We start from the raw sequence: 21558 nt of genomic DNA on the forward strand, positions 1-21558 counted from the left end.
GGGGGACCCCGCAACCATCCCTGTCTCCTCTCACCAAATCCAGCGAGAACAGAGAGGGCGGAAGGAAGGACACCCCGCTCTAGGAAAAATCGAGGAGGGGGAGGCGGAGGCGAGCCACCCGGGGGCAGCCAGTTCTGCAAAGCGAACCGCCTCGCGCTGCGGCGGTGGCCGCACGTGGCGGGCGTACCTGGGGCTGAGCGCTCGCCGCGCCCGGGGAGCGGCCGCCCGCGGAGGGTGGGGGTGGGCTCCGGCCGGGCCCGGGCCGGCGGGTGGGGGAGGGGGCGGCGCGGGCGCGGCGCAGGCGCAGAGCGGGCCTCGGGTGTCAAACATGGCTGAAGTGTCGCCGCTGCCGCCGCTGCCGCCGCAGGGAAAATGCTGAGCCCTCCCGGGCACGGTGGGCGGCGGCGGCGAGGGCGGCGACGGGCACCCGCTTCTCGGGCGCGGCGGCGGCGGCCATGGCGCGGCTGGCCGATTACTTCATCGTCGTCGGCTACGACCACGAGAAGCCAGGTGAGGCTGGGGGTGGGCGGCGCCCCCGCCCCCCGGCTGCGGGCCAGTGGGCGGCGCGGGGCCGGGCGGCGCGGCGGGGCGGGAGGCGGGAAGGGCCCGGCGGGCCGCGTCGGAGGGGGGTCGGCGTCCGGCCTTCCCGGCCCCGCGGAGCCTCGCGGTGGGCGTGTGCGACCGGCACGAGGGCGGGGGAGGGGCGGAGGTCGCGTCCCTCTGGCCCCGGGGCTGGGCGGGGCGGGGCGGGCCGGGGGCGATCCTCGCGCCGGGATCCTCGCTCAGGCGGGGGCCGAGGACCCAGGGCAGCGCCCGGGCGCGGGCGGGATGGGGCCCGGACCGCAGGGCTGGGAGGGCGGGCGCCCACTGCGCCCAGTGCCTCCGGGACCCGCTCCTGCCCTGCGTCCTGAGTGAGTAACCGGTGACGCGGGGGGGCCGTCCTCGCCGAGAGGAAGTGCCTTCAGTCCCGTGCTCCTCGCCCCCGGCTCCCGGGGAGCGCGCGGGTCCCCGCCCCGTGCACTCGCGGGCCTCCCGGGGAAGGGAGAGGAGGGATCCTTGCGCTTGCGGACACTTCTAGGAATCGCGCCCTGCTGCTTCAGGACACGTGTGACCCGTCATTTGAGAGTGATTCTGAGCCCTGTCTTTTCAGTAGATCGCTTGAAGGTGATCCTAGGAGCCTTCCCCACTCGTCTCAAAGTTTTATTCGTAAGGAATAGTTTGGCAGACGTATGGCATTTTAACGTAATTGATGAAGTTCTGCTGCTTAGGAGTCAGGGTACATGCACCTGTATGTTGTGTTGGAATCCCTCTGCACTCCTGTATCGCTAAGCATCCTGGAATAGTACCTTGATCTGGGGAAACACAACTCTTTCCGGGTAAATCTGGTTGCACATTTGCAAGGAATGTTATGTAGATGTCAACTAGACAGTCCCTTTATTTTCCAGAGGGAAATAAAGTTGAGACTGTGTTTTGCTGATGGCTACAGTTATTTGTAGCGTCAAAATACCATTGTTCCGCCCACTCTCAGTCCACTGTTCCTTTCACAGTTCCTCTCCTAGTAACCTTTAGTGGGAACCCTTGATATTCTTTAACCTTTCACCTGCTCATGACTTGATTGAGGTCAACTGTTCAGAAAAGGGGTTGGGCTATGTTTAAAGTGTCTTCTGGATCCAAAATTGTATGTATTATTTCCTAGTAATTTTGCATAGTCTGGTGTCTCTTTCTTAGGAAGATCAACATTATGGAGAATCACAGTTGGTTTTTTAACATAATTTCATTTTTAGCGACATTGTTCTTTTCTCATTTTAAAAAAAAATTGAGAACGATCACAAACTCGCAGAAAACTTGCAAGTATGGTGCAAAGAATTTTCCCCCTGGAGCTGCTGACCTTGTTGATGTCCTATCACCCCAGAATGCTTAAGTGTGTATTTTCTACAAACAAGCATATTCTTCTACAAAGTCACAATACACTCATCAAAATCAGGAAATTGACACCAATATAGTACTCCACCCAGTTCTCCAAGTGGGTTAACCCTTTGCGGTCATTTGTCTACTCTCAGCCACCAAAGCTTTTTTACCCTTCCGGTCGTATGTCTGCTTTCAGACACCACAGCAAGGAACCCTACGAATCTTAACTCTGTTCATTCATGTATCAGTTCATAATTTCTCTGAAAGCTCTTAAGTGTCTAAGCGACCTTGTCACGAACCAAAACATTGCCCTGACAAATCGGAGATATCGAAACTCAATATAAACAAACGTGGTCGTTCCACACTCGCCATGCAAAACACCGTGGCGTGTCAGTCGCCTTTTGAGAGGGAAGAAATCGACAAGCTTCGGAGATACTTCGCAGAATTTCAAATAAAGCTTTACAAATTACGTTTAACTGTAATTAGACATTCTCGCTTGTTAAGATATTTCAAAATAATACTCCAAAATGGCAAAAAGAAAGTTACCGAAAGAAGTGTACTGCGAATCTGAAAGTATCGATGAAGAGTTTTATTTTGGCACCTTGAATACTGACTCTGACGTAGAAAGTGATAACGTTTATAGTGATTCTACTAGTAGTGACGTAGTTCCAAAAAAGAATTAATAAATCTTGTTTATCCTTCATAATCTTGCATGTTATGTATCACTGCTCTTTCAATGGAAATTAATTCCGACCAGTACGACACCCATGTCCAAATTTAATACGACCGCAAAGGGTTAAGTTTTGTTTGCTGACTGTGCCATTACTGGCAGAAGGGTCCAATTTGATTATGTGTGGCATTTATTTGTTATGTTTCTTCAGTCTTTAATCTGGCACAACGCCTTCAGCTTTTGACATTCATAATCTTGAAACTTACAAAATTTACAGGGCAGTTATTTTGTAGTTATCTGTAGAACAGATAATCCCTCAGTTTGGGATTATATGTTCTGTTATGGTTAGACACATCCAGGCTATGTACTTGGGCAGGAATATCATAGAAGGGATGCACATCGCATCCTGTTAGCTGGTGTGCAATTTCACTTTGATTACTTGATATAAAGCAATGCCTGCGAGGGTTCTCCACTATAAAGTTAATATGTAGGAAACAGTTTTTGTGAGGATTACTTGGAAACTATGTAAATGTCTTGTTCCTCATCAAACTTTTAAGGTATTTCATTATATCTGTATGGCTGGTGGTTTTTTGTGTTTTTAGTGGATAATATTCTGTTACTATTTCCTTGGAGGTTCAAATTGTTTCCCATCTAGCCAGTGAGAGCCCATTCAAGCTGGCTACTGTGTTGTTAGGACATGGCCCATCATTCTTTGAGAGTGTCTTTACTTTTTGGCACAGGAGTATGTTCTGGGCTTATCTTGTATTGACCTTGCCTTAGTCCTGGAATCAGCCACTTATTTCTCTAGGAAACCCTGGATCCTTTTAGTAGAGAATGACATTTAGAAGCTAAGATCTCAGTGCCAGTGTGGTTTTTGTTGTTGGGTTGTTATTGTTGGGTTGTTACTCTGTCCCAGTGGACGGAGCTGGGAAATATATGTATGTATACATACTCACATGCACATTCACACCTATATATTTTGCTTATGTATTGAAAGCAATGAGTTCACACCAATACCTCCAATTTCAATTCAACATTCCAGGACCCATTCTACTTTTATTCTTTTTCATATTTGTAACATTCTTCTCTGTCAGTGAAAAATCCAGCTTCTGTTATCTTTAATATATTATTTGTTTAATATTTCTGTGTATTTAACTTGTTTCCAGTTTTGTGCTCTTATAATACTACTGTATTTATACTACTCTCATGCTGAGAACATTATATTCTCATGCTGAGAATATAGCTTGAAAACCACTGATTTTTTATAACAGTTTAATTTTATTTTTTTAATCCTTACCTGAGGACATACTTAGAGAGAGGAAGGGAAAGAGAGAGATTGAGAGAGAGAGAGAAACATTGATGTGAGAAACATCGATCAGTATGTGCGCTGACTGGGAATCAAACCGGCAATTTTTTGGTACATAGGATGACAATTTTGATAATTTGAAATCAGGACTTCATTTTCCTGATTTTGCATTTGTACAGGGGCACAATAATTAGGAGATATCATTTGTTTCTAATAGGTTAAGTTATTTATCCAGCTATCTTTTTTTTCCCTTTCTTTTACTGAAATTTGTCCAAGAAAAATTGATAATGACCACATGGGTTAAGTCCTTCATAAGACTTTACTTTTTCCTTTTTTGTTTACTTTTGCAGCCCATTAATCTAGATGGTATTTAACTTAGTCAAATATCATAATCATCTGAGGTTCTTATATTTTCATATCAACCTGCTTATGTATAGTAGAGAAAGCATTTGAAATATTTCTTAGATATTTCATTAGTTTTATTTAAACTATCTCAGTGAGATAAACAGAAAGGTAAATTTATGCACAATACCTGAAATACCATAGTTTGAAATATTTTTAAAAATAATTGGTTATTATTGAACTATTGTAATTTACAGTCAGCCTGGGTTTCCTCCCTCTCCCCCATTTTGTATTGAAGTAGTTGGGATTTCTTGGTTGCTATTTGTTGCCAACTGTTAAGAACCATTTGGAATTCATTGCTTTGACAAGTATTTATTGCTTTCCAGGCATTGTGCTGATGCTAGAACAAAAATAAATGAGTAAAGAGTAAGACTCTGTTCCTAAGTCATTAATGGAGACAGCCTTGAAATAACTAATGATAAAGAAGAAGATGGATCCTTTTGCTGAGGGAAAAAGAAGACTTCTTATGAGAGGTGGTGTTTAAACCAAGTTATGTAGGATGAGTGCACATTGCCCTGTGGAAAGGAGGGTAGAGGAGATTACAGGCAGAGAGAAAAACACATAAATATGTGAATGTCTTGTTCCAGGGATGTAAAGAAGTATAGTGTAGATGAGAATTTAGGTATGCTTGGATATTGGAGTGGGTTGGGATAAGACTGGGAAAAGTTCTGTATATCAGACTATCAAAGTTAGCCTTGCCTCTGTAGGCAGTGAGGCCTGTTGAGAAGTAGGGGTTCTTGAAAAGCAGGAAACAACATAGAAATGTGGTTCAGATGGCGATGCACTGGAGTGAGAAAGACAAATGTGAGAAAACTCAGGAGATTTACAGTGGAAATGGAAAGGGAGGTATGGATTCTAGAACTGGAAAACTAAAATTATCAGATTTAGTAATGAATGGAGGTGAGCTGTAAAAAAGAAGGAATAATTGAGGGTAACAAAAGTTCTAGCCTGGGTAATTGGGTGGGAGATGATGCTGTGAATGCAAATAGGGCATTTAAGGGAAGAAATGAATATGGATGAAGGAAGGCTGCTGAGCTTAGCTTTGGATATGTTGAATTAAAGGTACCTGCCTATAATCAAGGTAGAGAGGTGTTTAGGTATATGGGTGGAGGTGAGGCGAGAAGTCAAGATTAGAGATTTAAGTTGCAATTACTTATAGCCAGCTGATTTTCAGATATAAAGGAACAAATGAGATTGTTCAGGAAATGTGTATAAAGTGAAAAGAAGAGTGCCCTAAGAATTGAACCCAGAGAAAATTCAATATTTAAGAGGTAGCTAGACCAATAGTCGTCAGGAAACTGAATAGGAGTGGTCAGTGGAAATGCAAGAGAATCGAGGTAGTGTGGTATCATGGAAACCCTAGGTGTAGAGAATTTTGAAGAAGAGGAAATGATGAGTAAGTATCAAAAGCTCTGAAGATGTCATGTATAATGATGACTAAAAATAATATCTTAGTCCATTTGGACTGCTATAACAAATTACCATAGACTGAGTGGCTTAAACAACATTTATTTCTCTGGAATCTGGGAAGTCCCAGGTCAAGGCACAGGCAGATTCAGGGTCTCGTGAGGGCCTGCTTCCTGACTCATAGATGGCCCTCTTTTTACCATGTTGTCACATGGTGGAAGGGTCAAGAAAGCTCTCTAGGGTCTCTAAGGGCACTGATCCCATTCATGAGGGCTCTGTCGTCATGACCTACTCACTTTCAAATACCATCATTATGGCCCCACCTCCAGATACTATCTGAATGGAGACTTCAAAAGATGGAACAGGTAGGGGCTGGATACAAAGATTTGAGAGTCATTAGAGTAGATGGAGCTATGATACTGTGTGAGTACTCCCAGAAAGTAGGTGTAGAGACAGGAATAGAGGACCAAGGACTGAGCTTTGGGGAACACTATTGCTAAGAGGATGAAAAAGAAAAGGAACCATAGAAAAAGGCATTGGGAGAGAGTTTTAATTTTTGCCAATGGCTGTTCTCCTCAATGGTGATCGAACCTCTGATTTTTTGGCTGTATATTTGACCATGCAAAAGAGAGACTGTTTTCAGGTTCCTAACAGATATTAAAACATGTGAATAAGTTCTTGTGAATAAGGTCTGGCCAGTTGGATGTAAGCGGAAATGATGAGCACAGTATCCCAAAAATATTACTAAGGATGAGGGTATGCCTTCCTAGCTTTTCTCCCTCCTGAGACTAGCATGCTGATAGAAAGACTGGAGCTCCAACAGCCAATTTGGACCATATAGCTAGGGGCCCACACCCTAGAGAGAATCTGGGTCCCTAATGACTTATAGAGGGATTGTCGTAATTGCCTTCCGGATTATTACTATTTTTTACATGAAAGGCTAACTCTATATGTTTACATGAAAAGACATAACCACTATAAATTAGAATTTTCTGTTTCAGAAATCGAAAGCTGGAAAAAGTGAGAGAATATTACTCAGTGTCAGGTGTGGCAGATAGAGATCAATGAATGATGGAGTTAATGAAGATCTTTGCATTTCATAAAATTTTAGAGTTGAAAGTTAATTGTAGTAGTCATCTAATTTAATCCATTTTATGGATAAGGAGCCAGTACACCTCTTTATCCTCTTACCCCCCATTGTTACTTGTGAGTGGTTACACAGCTGTTAATTGGCAAATCCTGGATGAGAAATTTCTTCATGTCTGTATTTCAGTACAGCATGCTGTCTTTTCAGAATTTATATCAAGGATAATTTTACTCCAGCATTGTTTCAGCGGAATGTTGTGTTGTTAAATCAAGTTGCAAAACTTTAAGCAGGAAAAAGGATAGGAAGTGGAGGCACCAGATTAAGACCATTTGTTTGAATCATCTAATATTGAGAGGTAAGAATATCTGGTTGGAGCCCTGACTGGTGTGTCTCGATTGGACATTGTCCCGTGCACTGAAAGGTTGCTATTTGGATTCCTGGGCAGGTCACATGCCTGAGTTGTAGGCTCGATCCCAGTAAGGGCATGAAGGAGGCTGCAGATCAATGTTTTGCTCTTTCACATCAATGTCTCTCTCTCTTCCTCTCTTTCTAAAAATCAATAAAAAAATCTTTAAAAATAAAGTATCTGATTGGGAAACTTTGAATGCTTTCTCTTTAGTATAAAAAGACTTTAGCCCTAACCGGTTTGGCTCAGTGGCTAGAGCGTGGGCCTGTGGACTGAAGGGCCCCAGGTTCAATTCCAGTCAAGGACACATGCCCCAGTTGCGGGCTTGATCCCCAGTAGGAGGCGTGCAGAAGGCAGCTGATCAGTGATTCTCTGTCATCACTGATGTATCTATCTCTCTCTCCCTTCCTCTCTGAAATCAATAAAAATATATTTTAAAAAAATTTAATTTTTTATATCACAGAGTTATCTGGCCAATTAGTGCTTAATAAGACATTTTCGATTAAATTGCAGAAATAGTGAGGTCTAAAGAGAGTTTACTCCTTTTCTGCCTGTGGTCTCATACAGGGGTATTGTCCTATCTCATTTCTGGTCTGCCATCATATGATGGAGGTTATCTTTCCTTTCAACATGGCTCCTTAAGTCTAGGCCTTAGATGGGGGCTACACAGACAGTCCATACTTGTCAGATCTATCAGTGGTTGGCAATTACACAGATATGAGCAGAGCAAAGACCATTGGCCAGGTACAAAAGGTTATCAGGGCAACGTGCTCCAGGTGCCTAGCAAAGGCCCAAACTGGGAAAACAAGGACTTCCCTCCCTTCCCCAGGGTAACACTTTACCTGGAACACCTTCTATTACGTGCCATAAAAAAGAATGAAATCTTACCATTTGCAACAACATCACTGGTCATGCAGCTTAGACCCCCTGACCTTTCCTCCCTAGAGATAACTTCTAGCTCCAGGCCCAGAAAAGCAGCAAAACCAGACAAGCAACCCTGTGGCTGACCTCAGGACCAGCTGCACTGACTAATGACCCCAGCCCTGGAGCCAACTAATCAGTGGAGACCACTGAAAGGACCCACCTGAAAAGCTGATGAATATTCTATTGAGATCCTACCCTGGGATCTCCTCTGAGATCTCCACCCTTAAAAGCTTTTAGGACAGAGAATTCAGGAGGACTCAGGAGGACCCAGTGTGCTCTCCCTCCTGGGAGCACACTTTTGCCTTTCCCCTCCCTTTCTTCTTGTGTTTCCATTACCTTCTTTTCTCCTAAGCTCCAAGGGCCCTTCTTTTGTCTCTGTAACTTGTTTCCTGAGCCCATTTCTTCTACCACTCACTTCTTCCACCTCTGTGATTTCTATATAAACTTACTCTTATAGTTTGAGTCTTGGCTCTGAATTCTTTCTTAGCCAGAACTCAAATACTGAGGTTGCTGAACCCAGGTTCTGTCTGACCCCACCTGTCTACACCTGGTGCCATTCTCACCACCACCACCATTCTAGCTAAGGTCCACTTTACGGGTTCTAATTTACTGTCCAAGGATCTACCTTTTCTGGATAATTATACCAGAAATGCACTTCAGGAGATATTCCATTCCTTACCTACAGGCCTTAAATTACAGTACCAACTGGTCTGCTATATTAGAATTCACACAAGTAAAGGAGATACACATAGGGAAGTGTGGGAAGAGGGCATCTTTGTATTTGTAACTGTTTTCCAGCCATTTTCCCAACATTGACAAAACTTTGTTGCCCAGAAACATGGTCATAGCATTCATGTACAAATCAAAGTACAGCTAAACAAGCATCATGTTTTTGTAACTTTTAAAAGAAAAATAAGTTTTGTAGAACTATGTGTTTATATATATTTAATTAATGCTTTGTAATCTTTCCTGTTTGATTTTGATCTGAACAAATAATGATACCATTTTTATTACTCAGCAGGGATGAATGTTAATTGAAGCAGTTTTAAAAATCAAAATAGTTGAAGCCTCAAAACATCTAAATCCTGGACTGATTTAGTTTGTACAGTTAAATTGAAGGAGTGATTTCTGAAGGCTGTCTGTCCTGTTGTTTTCTTTTTACTCTCTTGAATAATGGTTCTGTTTTTGTCCTACTAATGATCAAATAATAATTAGTCACCAAGGCATCTAATTTAAAAGCCAAAACAAAACAACATAACTGGTCTTTTCTCCTATGAACATCCTGTATAATAAAGAGCTAATATGCAAATGGTTGTTACACCCTCACACCTCAACTGCTCAGACCTTCAACACTGGGGAGAGAGGAATGGGGACCAGCCAGGCTTCAGCCTGGGAGAGGGACAAGCTGCCTGCCCCACAGTCCCAGGTACCAGTGGCTGTGGCTGCAGCTTGGGAGATGGACAAGTCGCCCACCCTATAGTCCCGGGCGTCAGTGCCTGTGGCTGTGGCCCAGGCAAAGCCTCTTGCCCATGGTCCCCTGTGGCAGAGGAGGGAAGCCCAAGTCCTGGGTGTCTGCGACCAGCCGGAGGAGGGAATCTTGGGTCCTGGGTGCGGGGAGAGGCAGAGGCAGTTAGGGGTGATCAGGCCAGCAGGGGAGCAGTTAGGGGCAATCAGGCCAGTAGAGGAGCAGTTAGGGGCAATCAGGCAGCAGGCAGAGGTGGTTAGGGGCGATCAGGCAGGCAGGCAAGCAGTTAGGAGCCAGCGGTCCCGGATTGCGAGAGGCAGTAGGACATCCCCCTAGCGGTCCTGGATTGAAGAGGGTGCAGGCTGGGCTGAGGGTATCTCCCCTCCCCCATGCATGAATTTCGTGCACCGGGCCTCTAGTATTACATAGAGGCTCAGTGGGGATTGTTTATTTTTAATGGATAATTTTAAAGAAATGGTATGGTGAAATCAGCATACTGTCAAGAGTTATTTGTACTTATATGTCATGAGTTTTGAGGCTATCGAAATTGTTGAAAGAATTAAGGAAATTTGTGAGTAACTGATAATTGGCAAATGAGTAAGTCTCAACTATAGTGAAATACTTGCCATTCTCCTAAGGAGTCAAGGTTGTTCTCCTTAACTTTGCAGTTGCTACTCCTTTGTTGTTATCTGTCCTTTTTATTTATAGCCATCTTAGTGGGTATGAAGTTGTGTACTGCTGAGATTTTAACAGATAACTTTTCAGAGGTTTTTGTGTGCATCCATATGCATCTATATATATCATTTCTATTTTACTTCTTACAGAAAAAGTTCAGTTTTTGTTTGTTTATGCAGTCTGTGTTTTTAAAAACTTAACTGTAATACTGATAACTTTCCATATTCTAAATAAAAAAATATATATATATAACTAATTTTTATTAGCCACCGTGTTTTTTGATTTAATATATTTTTATTGATTTCAGAGAGAGGGAGGGAGGGAGGGAGGGAGAGAGAGAGAGAGAGAGAGAGAGAGAGAGAGAGAGAGGGAAACATCAGTGATGACAGAGAATCATTGATTGGCTGCCTCCTGCACGTCCTCTACTGGGGATTGAACCTGCAATCCGGACATGTGCCCTTGACTGGAATAGAATCCTTTACCCTTCAGTCCGTAGCCCAACACTCTATCCACTGAGCCAAACCAGCTAGGAGAGCTACAAAGGGTCTTAACATAATTTTTTTAAAAATTAAATCTTTATTGTTCAGATTATTACAGTTGTTCCTCTTTTTTCCCCCCATAGCCCTCCTCCACCCGGTTCCCACCCCACCCTCTGCCCTTACCCCCCTCCCCCCGTCCTCATCCATAGGTGTACGATTTTTGTCCAGTCTCTTCCCGCACCCCCCACAACCCTTTCCCCCCTGAGAATAGTCAGTCCACTCCCTTTCTATGTCCCTGATTCTATTATATTCACCAGTTTATTCTGCTCATCAGATTATTTATTCACTTGATTTTTAGATTCACTTGTTGATAGATGTGTATTTGTTGTTCATAATTTGTATCTTTACCTTTTTTTCCCCCTTCATTTTCTTAAAGGATACCTTTCAACATTTCCCATAATACTGGTTTGGTGGTGGATGATCTCCTTTAGCTTTTCCTTATCTGTGAAGCTCTTTATCTGACCTTCAATTCTGAATGATAGCTTTGCTGGGTAAAGTAATCTTGGTTGTAGGTTCTTGCTATTCATCACTTTGAATATTTCTTGCCACTCCCTTCTGGCCTGCATAGTTTCTGTTGAGAAATCAGCTGACAGTCGTATGGGTACTCCCTTGTAGGTAACTGACTGTTTTTCTCTTGCTGCTTTTAAGATTCTCTCTTTGTCTTTTGCCCTTGGCATTTTAATTATGATGTGTCTTGATGTGGTCCTCTTTGGATTCCTTTTGTTTGGGGTTCTCTGCGCTTCCTGGACCTGTAAGTCTATTTCTTTCACCAGGTAGGGGAAGTTTTCTGTCATTATTTCTTCAAATAAGTTTTCAATATCTTTCTCTCTTCTGGCTCCCCCATAATTCAGATGTTGGTATGCTTGAAGTTGTGCCAGAGGCTCCTTACACTATCTTCATATTTTTGGATTCTTTTTTCTTTTTGTTTTTCCGGTTGGGTGGTTTTTGCTTCTTTGTATTTCAAATCTTTGACTTGATTCTTGGGATCCTCTTGTCTGGTGTTGGAACTCTGTATAATATTCTTTATTTCAGTCAGTGTATGCTTAATTTCTAGTTGGTCCTTGTTCATATCCTCGAGGGTCTCATTAGATTTCTTGAGGGTCTCACTAAATTTATCAGTGGTTTCTAGAAAATTCTTGAAAAACCTTGTAAGTGTGGTTTTGAACTCTATATCCAGTAGTTGCTTTCCTCCATTTCTGTCATTTGTGACCTGTTTCTTTGTCTACACATTTTTTTATGCTTTCCTGTGTTGATGGAGTGGCTCTTTGTGCTAGGTGTCCTATAGGGCCCAGTGGCTCAGCCTCCCCAATTACCTGAGGTGGACACTCTTGGTGCACCCCTTAGTGGGCTGTGTGCACAGTCTTGTTGTAGTTAAGCCTTGATCGTAGTTGGTATCACTGGGAGGAATTGACCTCCAGGCCAATTGGCTGTGAGAATCAGCTGTGTCTATGGTTGGAGAACTTCTGTGCTGGAGACACTCTTATGGGGCAAGACTTGCTTCAGTGGGGCTTTGGTGCTCACTGAGTCTGCCCCCTGAGTGTGTCCCTTATGGATCTGAGGAGTTGTAATCTGGATAGTCCCACTCTGACCACTGGGTACACTGGTTCTTGGATCTCTAAGGAGGTGCTAATTTAGCTTCTGCCTGAGGCTACTCAGCAGGAGCTATGGAGAGATCTGCAGGTTCCTCTTCTTTGTTTGGGGTTTGGAGGTGCCCAGATGAGGCCCAGCTGTGAAGCAGTGCAAGCTGCTGTGGGTCTTTGGGCCTTCTCTTGGAAGTTCTGGGTCTCTCTGACCCAATTGCAGTTTGTTAGGTAATTTTCAGATTGCAAAGGGCCAGGCCTTTCATATGCAAAAGCCTCTTAGCACAGCTTGGGTGGGGCGGGGTCTCAGGGAATAAGAGGGCGGAGCAAGCAGCTATGGCTGATCCTCAGCCCTGCCCTAAGAGGTCCCGGGTCTCAGTGGCCCAGGGTCATCGCTGCAAGCACCTCTGAGAGAAAGCTGCCCTCGAGTTCCGAGTTCTGCCTGCTGGCAGACAGTCCAGTTTCTCCCCATATGAGTCTGGGTCCCCAGAGACTCGCCCGGATCTGGAGTCAGGGCCATCAGGAGCTTGTGTCTCCCTCCCAATTGAAAAAGACAACTGTGTCCTCAGTTGCCAGCCCTTTCCACGTTGGCCTCTGTACCTCTGCACTTTACTTCCGCACCTCCTCTGAGTCTCAGTGTGCTTTTCTCTTTCCTTCTAGTTGTAGAATTTCCACTCAGCCAGCCTTCCTGTGGTTCTGGATGATGTCCGTTTTGTCTTTTAGTTGTATTTTTGAAGTGGTTGTGCGAGGCAGCAATTTCCGGTGTTTACCTATGCCGCCATCTTGGTTTCTCCGGTCTTAACATAATTTAATATACATATAATTTTACCAATTAATCTCTTATGATTAGACATTTTGGTTACTTCTACATTTTTGCTGTTATAAATAGTGCAGTGATGAATCCTCCTAGCTAAATCTTTGCATTCATCTTTAATTTCTTGGAACATGTAGATAAAGAGAGAGGCAGTAAAGTTTAATATATAAAAGCATGGGATGGAGCCAGGTGATCTGGGTTTGACTCATGGCCTTAGACAAGTTATTTAATTTTAGTAGTTCTGGCTTTAGACAGGTTGTTTAATATTTAGTAGTTCTGGCCTTAGACAAGTTAATTAATTTTTCTGTGTCTAGAAAATGGGATAATAATAAATAGTAGTATCTACCTCATAGAGGTAGATTTTAAAGATTAAATGAGTTTATTTCTGTAAATTATTTAAACAGTGTCTGGCTCATAATAATAGTTTAAGTTTTAATTCCTAGAAGTAGAATTGCTGGGTCAACAGATATGTACATTTAAGTGAACATATGTTAATTTTCTGCCCAACTTCCCTTCCTTTGGGAAGCATATCTACTTTAATTTTATTTTTCAATTACAGTTTACATTCAATATTGTTGTGTATTTGTTTCAGATGTATAGCATAGTGGTTAGACAATCATATACTTTACAAAATGGTACCCCTGATATTTCCACCTGGCACCGGACATAGTTATTATAATATTATTGACTATATTCCCTATGCTGTACTTTATATCCTGTGACTGTTTTGTAATTACCAATTTGTATTTCTTAATCCCTTCACGTTTTTCACCCAGCCCTCCCCCCCTCCCCCCCATCCTTCCTCACCTCTGGTAACCATCAGTCTGTTCTCTGTATCTATGAGTCTGTTTCTATTTTGTTTGTTCTTTTATTTTACTCTTTTGATTACACATGTAAGTGAAATCATGTGGTATTTGTTTTTCTCTGACTTATTTCACTTAGCATAATACCCTATAGATCCATCCATGTTGTCAAAAATGGTAAGATTTCATTCTTGTTTATGGCTGAGTAATAGGGGAAGCATGAATTCTATTCATTGTGGTCCCAGGGAAAGTGTCACTTCTAGTTACTCCCACCCCTTACGTTAAGCTGGGCCAGTTTGAGCCATTTCAGGTCTTTTCTTTTGGAAGGTATAAGAAAGTCTTTCCTTTTCTACAGGATGATTCAGGTAGGACCCTGTGACTAAGTTGAGGCTGCCAATGTGTATTTTCCTTACTGTGTTTGTGAGTATGTCTGAATATTGAATACTGAATACTACATTGTTGGCTATTTCTAATGTTTTCTGGTGTGTGTGTGTGTGTGTGTGTGTGTGTGTGTGTGTGTGTTTATGTTTTTCTTTTTTCTTTTTTTAAGGTATTTGATAGATCAGTAGTTAACCACCAGGTGTCAGGGTCTGCTTCTAGTGAAGAGACCACATGTGAAGCATGGCGTACAAGGTGAGGTCATAACACCTTTAAGCAAGGCAGATCCATTCTTACCAGCCAACGAAAGGGGGGTTGCTTCTGTTGGCAAGGGAGACTTAATAAAAATTATAGGGTAATGATTCCTGGAGTCATCCAAATACTTCAGTGTCACCATTCTAATATTGGACTCATACTCTTTCCCAATCACTGCCCCAGCTTATACTTAAGAGACCCGATTAAGCTGTGGCTTCAACCTATATTGAAGTTCAACAACTTGTTGGCTTGGACTGTGCACCTGATTTTGGCTCTGACAGCCCTGGCATTAAAAACTGTAAGAAGGCCCTGGCCGGTGTGGCTCAGTTGGTTGGGCATCGTCTCGTGCACAGAAAGGCTGCCAGTTGGATTTCCAGGGCACACACCCAGGTTGTGGGCTTGATCCTCAGTAGAGGGCTTGTAGGAGGCAGCCTATCACATCAGTGTTTCTCTCTCTCTCCCTCTCCTTTCCTCTCTCTCTAAAAATTAATTTTTTAAAAATCTTAAAAAATATTTATAACAGATTCCTTTAAGCCAGTCACAAACTCTTTAATTCTTACCCATAACTTCAAATTTTAAAACTGAAGCAAGACTTTAAAACTCTATCCCTGCCATTTCCTTTAAATCAGAGTTTCTAAATCTCAGCACTATTGACATTTTGGTTCAGATAACTCTTTGCTATTATGGCGGGGAGGAAGCAGTTCTCTATTTCAGCATTCCTGGTCTCTACCCACTAGATATCAGTAGCATCCTCCTCCCCCAGTTAGGACAACTAAAATGTCTCCACACTTTGCTAAATAGCTCTAGGAGGGCAAAATCACCCCAGGCTAAGAATTGCTCCTTTAAACTCTGCAGCAGAGTTGAACATCATGCAATCCTCATATAATTTTTATATCACTTTGTTTCCTGCACATCACCACTCAGTCTGTTGTAGGCAGTTAGACAGACATGAGCAGGTGACTTTTCCTCCCCTAGCATATCGCTGGTCATGTGGTTTGGATCCTCCCTAGAGATAACATCTATGCCTCAGTTGTATTTCAGCTCCTGGCCCAGATAAGCAAAATAAACCGGCCACTGGCTGACATCAGGACCAACTGCATGGAGTAATGACCCCCTGTCCTGACTCGACCAATTAATCAGTGGAGACCACAACCCTGAAAGGATATACCTGGAAAACCACTGAATATTCTATTAAGATAGCCCCTTGGGACCTCCCCTAAAATCTCCACCTTTAAAATCCTTGGAAGGAGGACCCAGTGCGCTTTCCCTCCTGGGAGCATGCCCCTGCCTCTCCTTTTCCTTCCCTTCCCTTCCCTTCTCCTCCCACTCCTCTCCCCCTCCTGGGTCCAGGCGCCTTACCATTAGCTTCCTCACTCCCAAGCTCCCAGGGCCTTTGTTTTACCTCCATAACTCATTTCTAAGCCCATTTCTTCTGGGAATTACTTCTTCTACCTCTGTGATTTAACAAATAAATGTTCTCTTACAGTCTGGGTCTTGGCTCTGAATCCTTTTCTAGCCAGAACCCAAGTACTGAGATTGCTGAACCCAGGTATGGTCTGACACCCGCCCCCCCTCCTCGCCCCCCCATTCCTCTGCTTACAAGTGCACCACAGCTTCAATAGGTATTTCATTCCAAGGGAAAACAAGTAACTTTCACCACTAGGTGCCATGAACTGATTACCAATGACCCTTCCAATGCCTTGAGGAACTGTTACCTGTAACACTTTTAGTACCAATTGTAATGTTGGTCCAGGATCATAGTCCAGTCTAGGTAGTTTAAGCAAAAAGGATTTAATACAAGTATCAAATAGTCATAAAATCACTGGAAAAATGAAGAGGCAGGTTCTAGAATGACAGAGCTCCCAGAAACAACTAGTCCACAGAACCACTCTGCTTTGGCCACATCAGGAATGCTGTCACCATCACTGCAGGAAGCTGGCAAACAAGGAAGCTTCCTAGAAATAGAAAACCACTCACTAAATTAGAAAGCTACCCCACAAACTGCTAGCTCAGAACCAAGCATCCTCTTACTTTCATAATCCATGCCAGCAAAATTCAAGTTCACCTCTATATCCACATGGTTCAGTTCCAAAGCAAAGTGTATCTGAAGGGTGGAACCTAAATCATGTCCAGAAACAAAGTAGCCTATAGGGCAGTGATGGCGAACCTTTTGAGCTCGGCGTGTCAGCATTTTGAAAAACCTTAAGTCTGGTGCCATGTCACATCTAGAAATTTTTTGAACTTTGCAACCATAGTAAAACAAAGATTTATATTTTTGATATTTATTTTATATATTTAAATGCCATTTAACAAAGAAAAGTCAACCAAAAAAATGAGTTTGCGTGTCACCTCTGACACGCCTGTCATAGGTTCGCCATCACTGCTATAGGGAAAGAAGGTAATGGTCAGGAAGACTATTAAGAAGTACTCTCATTCTGAAAGTTACGTTTCTCATTGTCATTTTAAAAAGTGGTATTCTCCAGGAGACAAACTGAGTTTTTTTTTTTTTTTTAAATATAATTGATTTTTCACAGAGAGGAAGGGAGAGAGATAGAAGGCTAGAAACATCGATGAGAGAGAAACATCGATCAGCTGCCTCATGCACATCTCCCACTGGGGATGTGCCCGCAACCCAGGTACATGCCCTTGACCGGAATCGAACCCGGGACCTTTCAGTCCGCAGGCCGACGCTCTATCCACTGAGCCAAACCGGTCTCGGCGACAAACTGAGTTTTAACCTATTAATAATGCAGTTTCCTGAGCCTGCATTACTGAAAACTAGGTAAATGCCATCTTGTAGGAACCTCTGTGTGTGATCTTCTTTTTTCATAAAGAAGAATTCCCTGTATCAATAATGAGCGTGAACCTCTTATGATTTTGAACTGCAGCATTCTCCCATGCCCACTACAACAGTTTTGTTTTGGGTCCTCATCCTTTCTTGCAGGGACTATTGTAGTGATTCTCAACCTGTGGTTCGCGAGCCCTTTGGCGGTCGAACGACCCTTTCACAGGGGTCGCCTAAGACCATCCTGCATATCAGATATTTACATTACGATTCATAACAGTAGCAACATTACAGTTATGAAGTAGCAACGAAAATAATTTTATGGTTGGGTCACAACATGAGGAACTGTATTTAAAGGGCCAGAAGGTTGAGAACCACTGGACTATTGTAACAGCTTCCTATTGCTCTCCCTGACTTCACTGCTGCCTACTCCAGATCATGCTGCCAGAATTTGTATTGCATGTTACTTCCAGTTAACTGACTTCTCACCATAATCAGGATAATGGTCAAATTTCTATTAATCTAAAACTTACCTAACTTTGATGCATGTCTTTATGAGCACTCTAGTTTCAACAACCTATTTAACAGCACCCCAAACAAGTCAGGTCCATTCAAACTCACCTATCTGTTTTTGAATATATTGTCCCTTCGGCTAGAAGCTCTCCCTCTTCAATCCCATCTCCTTTTCCCTCATTGTCAGGTTAACTCTTCCACACTTTACAGGATTAACTTCAAGTGTCATCTCCTTTTAGAAATGTTTCCTGACACTTTGTGTCCCAAGACTAAGTGTTCCTTTTCTGTACTTCCATAATAACTTATTCTCATCTTTAAGGGGGCAAAGTCAAATGGTCATGCAATCTCCAGCAGGACTTAATAACTGTAAAACATATGAGAAAAAAAGAATTTTCAGTCTCATCCAGTGCTGAAATTATTGTACTGAACAATCAGCACAAGAAAGCTGAGGGTAGAGTAGACCAAAGTTGAAGTGGAAAGATATGGAATTCTAAATAGGAAAGGGGGTGGGGGGTGATGCTAAAAGGGGCCTGAGAGATTGTCACTTTTGTTGTAAAATCTAAATTATTTTAAAACTTTTTTTCTTTACACCTAGTCAAATTCTTCTCTAAGCATTTTCGCCAGTTGATGTCACCTTCTTTAACATGACTCCTCTTCAGCTGTTTGAAGACCATAACCATAATTCTTTCATCTTTCTCTCCTGTTTCCTCTAATGGAACTGAGTAATTTTCCCATCAGAACTTTCTCTGAACCTTATTACATAGTGTCCAATTAGAGTTAAACAACTTAAGGAATGTGGAAGAATAATCAGTTCAGAATAAAAACATTTAAAGGATTAAAAACTAGAAAGTTTAGATATAACAAAGAGAAAATTCATTTTAGGAGAAAGCAAATATTTAAATTTGTAAATAAATTAATGTCTAAATGAGTATTCTAAAAAGTCACAACAAATAATACTGGAGCTCAAGATAGGTAGAAAGAATACTAATTTATCTTTCATAGTAACTAACCAGCAGACACTATACATGTATGTGATAATTCAACAAAAGTTTAGTAATATTTAAAGTAGCAAAGTATCCTCTAGACCAGTGGTTTTCAACCTTCCTATTGCCGTGACCCTTTAATACAGTTCCTCATGTTGTGGTCACCCCCAATTTCATTGTTAACAAATTAAACATAATTAAAGCATAGTAATGAATCACAAAAACAGTATGTAATTATATATGTGTTTTCCAATGGTCTTAGGTGACCCCTGTGAAAGGGTCGTTTGATCACCAAAGGGGTCGCGACCCACAGGTTGAGAACCGCTGCTTTAGACTAACAATATTAACATACCAAACAAATAGGAGATAGAGAGAGAAGTTAGTTATTGGGTTTACTAAATTCCCCATCTTTCACATTGGAGAACAGTAGATGCTGTCTATAAAGTTGTTCAGTATAGCCATAGCTGGTTTGGCTCAGTGGATAGAGCGTCAGCCTGTGCACTGAAGGGTTCTGGGTTTGATGCCATCAAGGGCACATGCTGGTTTGCAGGCTTGGTCCCCAGTGGGGGGTGTGCAGGAGGCAACCTATCAGTGATTCTCATCATTGATGTTTCTATTTCTCTTTCTCTCCCTTCCTCTCTGAAATAAATAAAAATATATTTTAAAAAAATCAAGTTGTTCAATATATTCATTACTCTATAATGTGTCCACCAACAAAACAAAAATAAACAAATTGAAAAGAGGTCTTACTTTAAGAAGCAGGAATGAGAGTGGGCAAGGTTAGGGAGACCTTTTATTTATAGTCTTCTGTTTATTTACTGTTTTGTTTTAAAAATAAAGCAAAAACAACCCGCTAAAGATAAAAGTTACTACTTCATATAACATGAGGCGGGGAGGGGAATAGGTAGTAAAATCTGTGATTACATGCTCAAGAAAATAAAAAGCAAATGAAATGATCACTGACAACTTTAGATAGTTTCTTCTATTTATTACTCTGAAAGTATCACTACTGTAAAAATCATAAAATGCTTACTGCTACACGTCATAGACAGTAATGCCTCTATCAGAGGCCAAAATGTGCTGCTGCTTCCTGATCATATTTATGAGGGGGAAAAACTCTGAGCCCTACAGAGATGTCACTGTAATTTATAATAATCTCTTAAGAGCCGAAACCGGTTTGGCTCAGTGGATAGAGCGTCGGCCTGCGGACTGAAGGGTCCCGGGTTCGGTTCCGGTCAGGGGCATGTGCCTTGGTTGCGGGCATATCCCCAGTGGGAGATGTGCAGGAGGCGGCTGATTGATGTTTCTCTCTCATCGATGTTTCTAGCTCTCTATCCCTCACCCTTCCTCTCTGTAAAAAATCAATAAAATATATTAAAAAAAAAATAATCTCTTAAGAGGAAGGATAACTTCCAGACATTCTAGACTTCTCCTTGTTTATTAATACCACATATATCACAAATCTGTTACCAAGCCCCACCTCTTCTATTTCTAAATTCTCACTTGGATTCATCCCCTCCTCTCTACCACCACTCCCTGTGCCTTCATAATTTTTTGCCTTAATTGGTATCCATATCTCCCATTGCTCCCCACTCTGTACACTAATATCAGAATGATCATTCTAGCATGCAGATTTGATTTATGTCACACCCACACTTAAAACATGTCAGTGGCTTCCCACTATCTATAATTTAAAGTACAAAGTCCTCGTGCATGTCATTTAAGGCATTTAATGATCTGGCTCCAGTCCAGGCTCCCTGGCTTCATATTTTCACACATTCTCATCTATATCCTACAACTCTGGCCACACCAATACTCCCTGTAATTCTCCCACAGAGTTATTCATTCTTAGCCCCACATATTTACTATGTGCTTCACTCTTCTTCCTATTAAGCCCCGTATTTCTCAGATACAACAAAGAAATTGCATCCTCCCAAAAATCTTCTTGTGTCTCATCGCTTACCTACTTCTATGCTCTTCATAGTATCTTGTTTGTCCCTCTATCAAGCTTCCTTTTATTTATATTACTATTTTCTGTTTACCGGATTGTCTTCCCCACTAAATTATTTCTTAAGATCAGGGATTATGACTTTTCTCTTTGAATCAGGCAATTTTAAAAAGGCACTATTCAAAATGACAATTAAGTAATTAGCACATGATGTATATAAAAGCAGGTATCTACAGCAGGGAACATAATCATAAAGGGAATTTCCCCACACAAAAAGGAATGAGAGAGAATTCTGTTTCTCATATGACTGCATAATACCTACCAGATCAAATCTTCCGTAGATAACTAACTATAAATTATAAAACAACAACAAAACTACCTAAAGGAACTAAAAAGTGACCAAAAGAAGGCAAATATTAAAGGGGAGTCAGTGCTTGGAAATTAGATTATTTCTCACAACTCTTGCCTGAGGGCAGTCCAGTCAGCACCATGGGGGTACCTAAAACTCTAATATAAACCTCACAACCTTACTGTCTTGAGGAACCAGAGGACAGAGTTCAGGGAGACCACAGATACTGAAAAGTAAGAGGAATCCCAGAAAAGAGAAACTCTCAGAGGTTAAGAATTAGTACTTGGTGAGGGCCTGGGGCAGGGAGGGTGGGGGGCGGGCAGGAGGGGGGTTATTCCTATAGTACTAGTAAATCAGAGTA

The 21558-nt window shown here is 42.2% G+C and overlaps 1 protein-coding gene across 3 annotated transcripts in view; it reads left to right on the top strand.

The window, feature by feature from the left end:
* Positions 1-289: 289 nt before the first annotated feature.
* SBF2 (SET binding factor 2) overlaps positions 290-21558 on the top strand; it is a 361888-nt gene continuing 340619 nt past the window's right edge. For all 3 annotated transcript variants that reach the window (XR_013996414.1, XM_081099093.1, XM_081099094.1), the window contains exon 1: positions 290-510. Coding sequence is in view for 2 of the 3 variants with exons in the window: in XM_081099093.1 (XP_080955219.1) it covers positions 456-510 (55 nt within the window). In the remaining variant the exon portion in view is untranslated. The remainder of the gene's footprint in view (positions 511-21558) is intronic.

The sequence above is a fragment of the Myotis nattereri genome (assembly GCF_964212035.1).
Source record: "Myotis nattereri genome assembly, chromosome: 9".
NCBI classification, from domain to species: domain Eukaryota; kingdom Metazoa; phylum Chordata; class Mammalia; order Chiroptera; family Vespertilionidae; genus Myotis; species Myotis nattereri.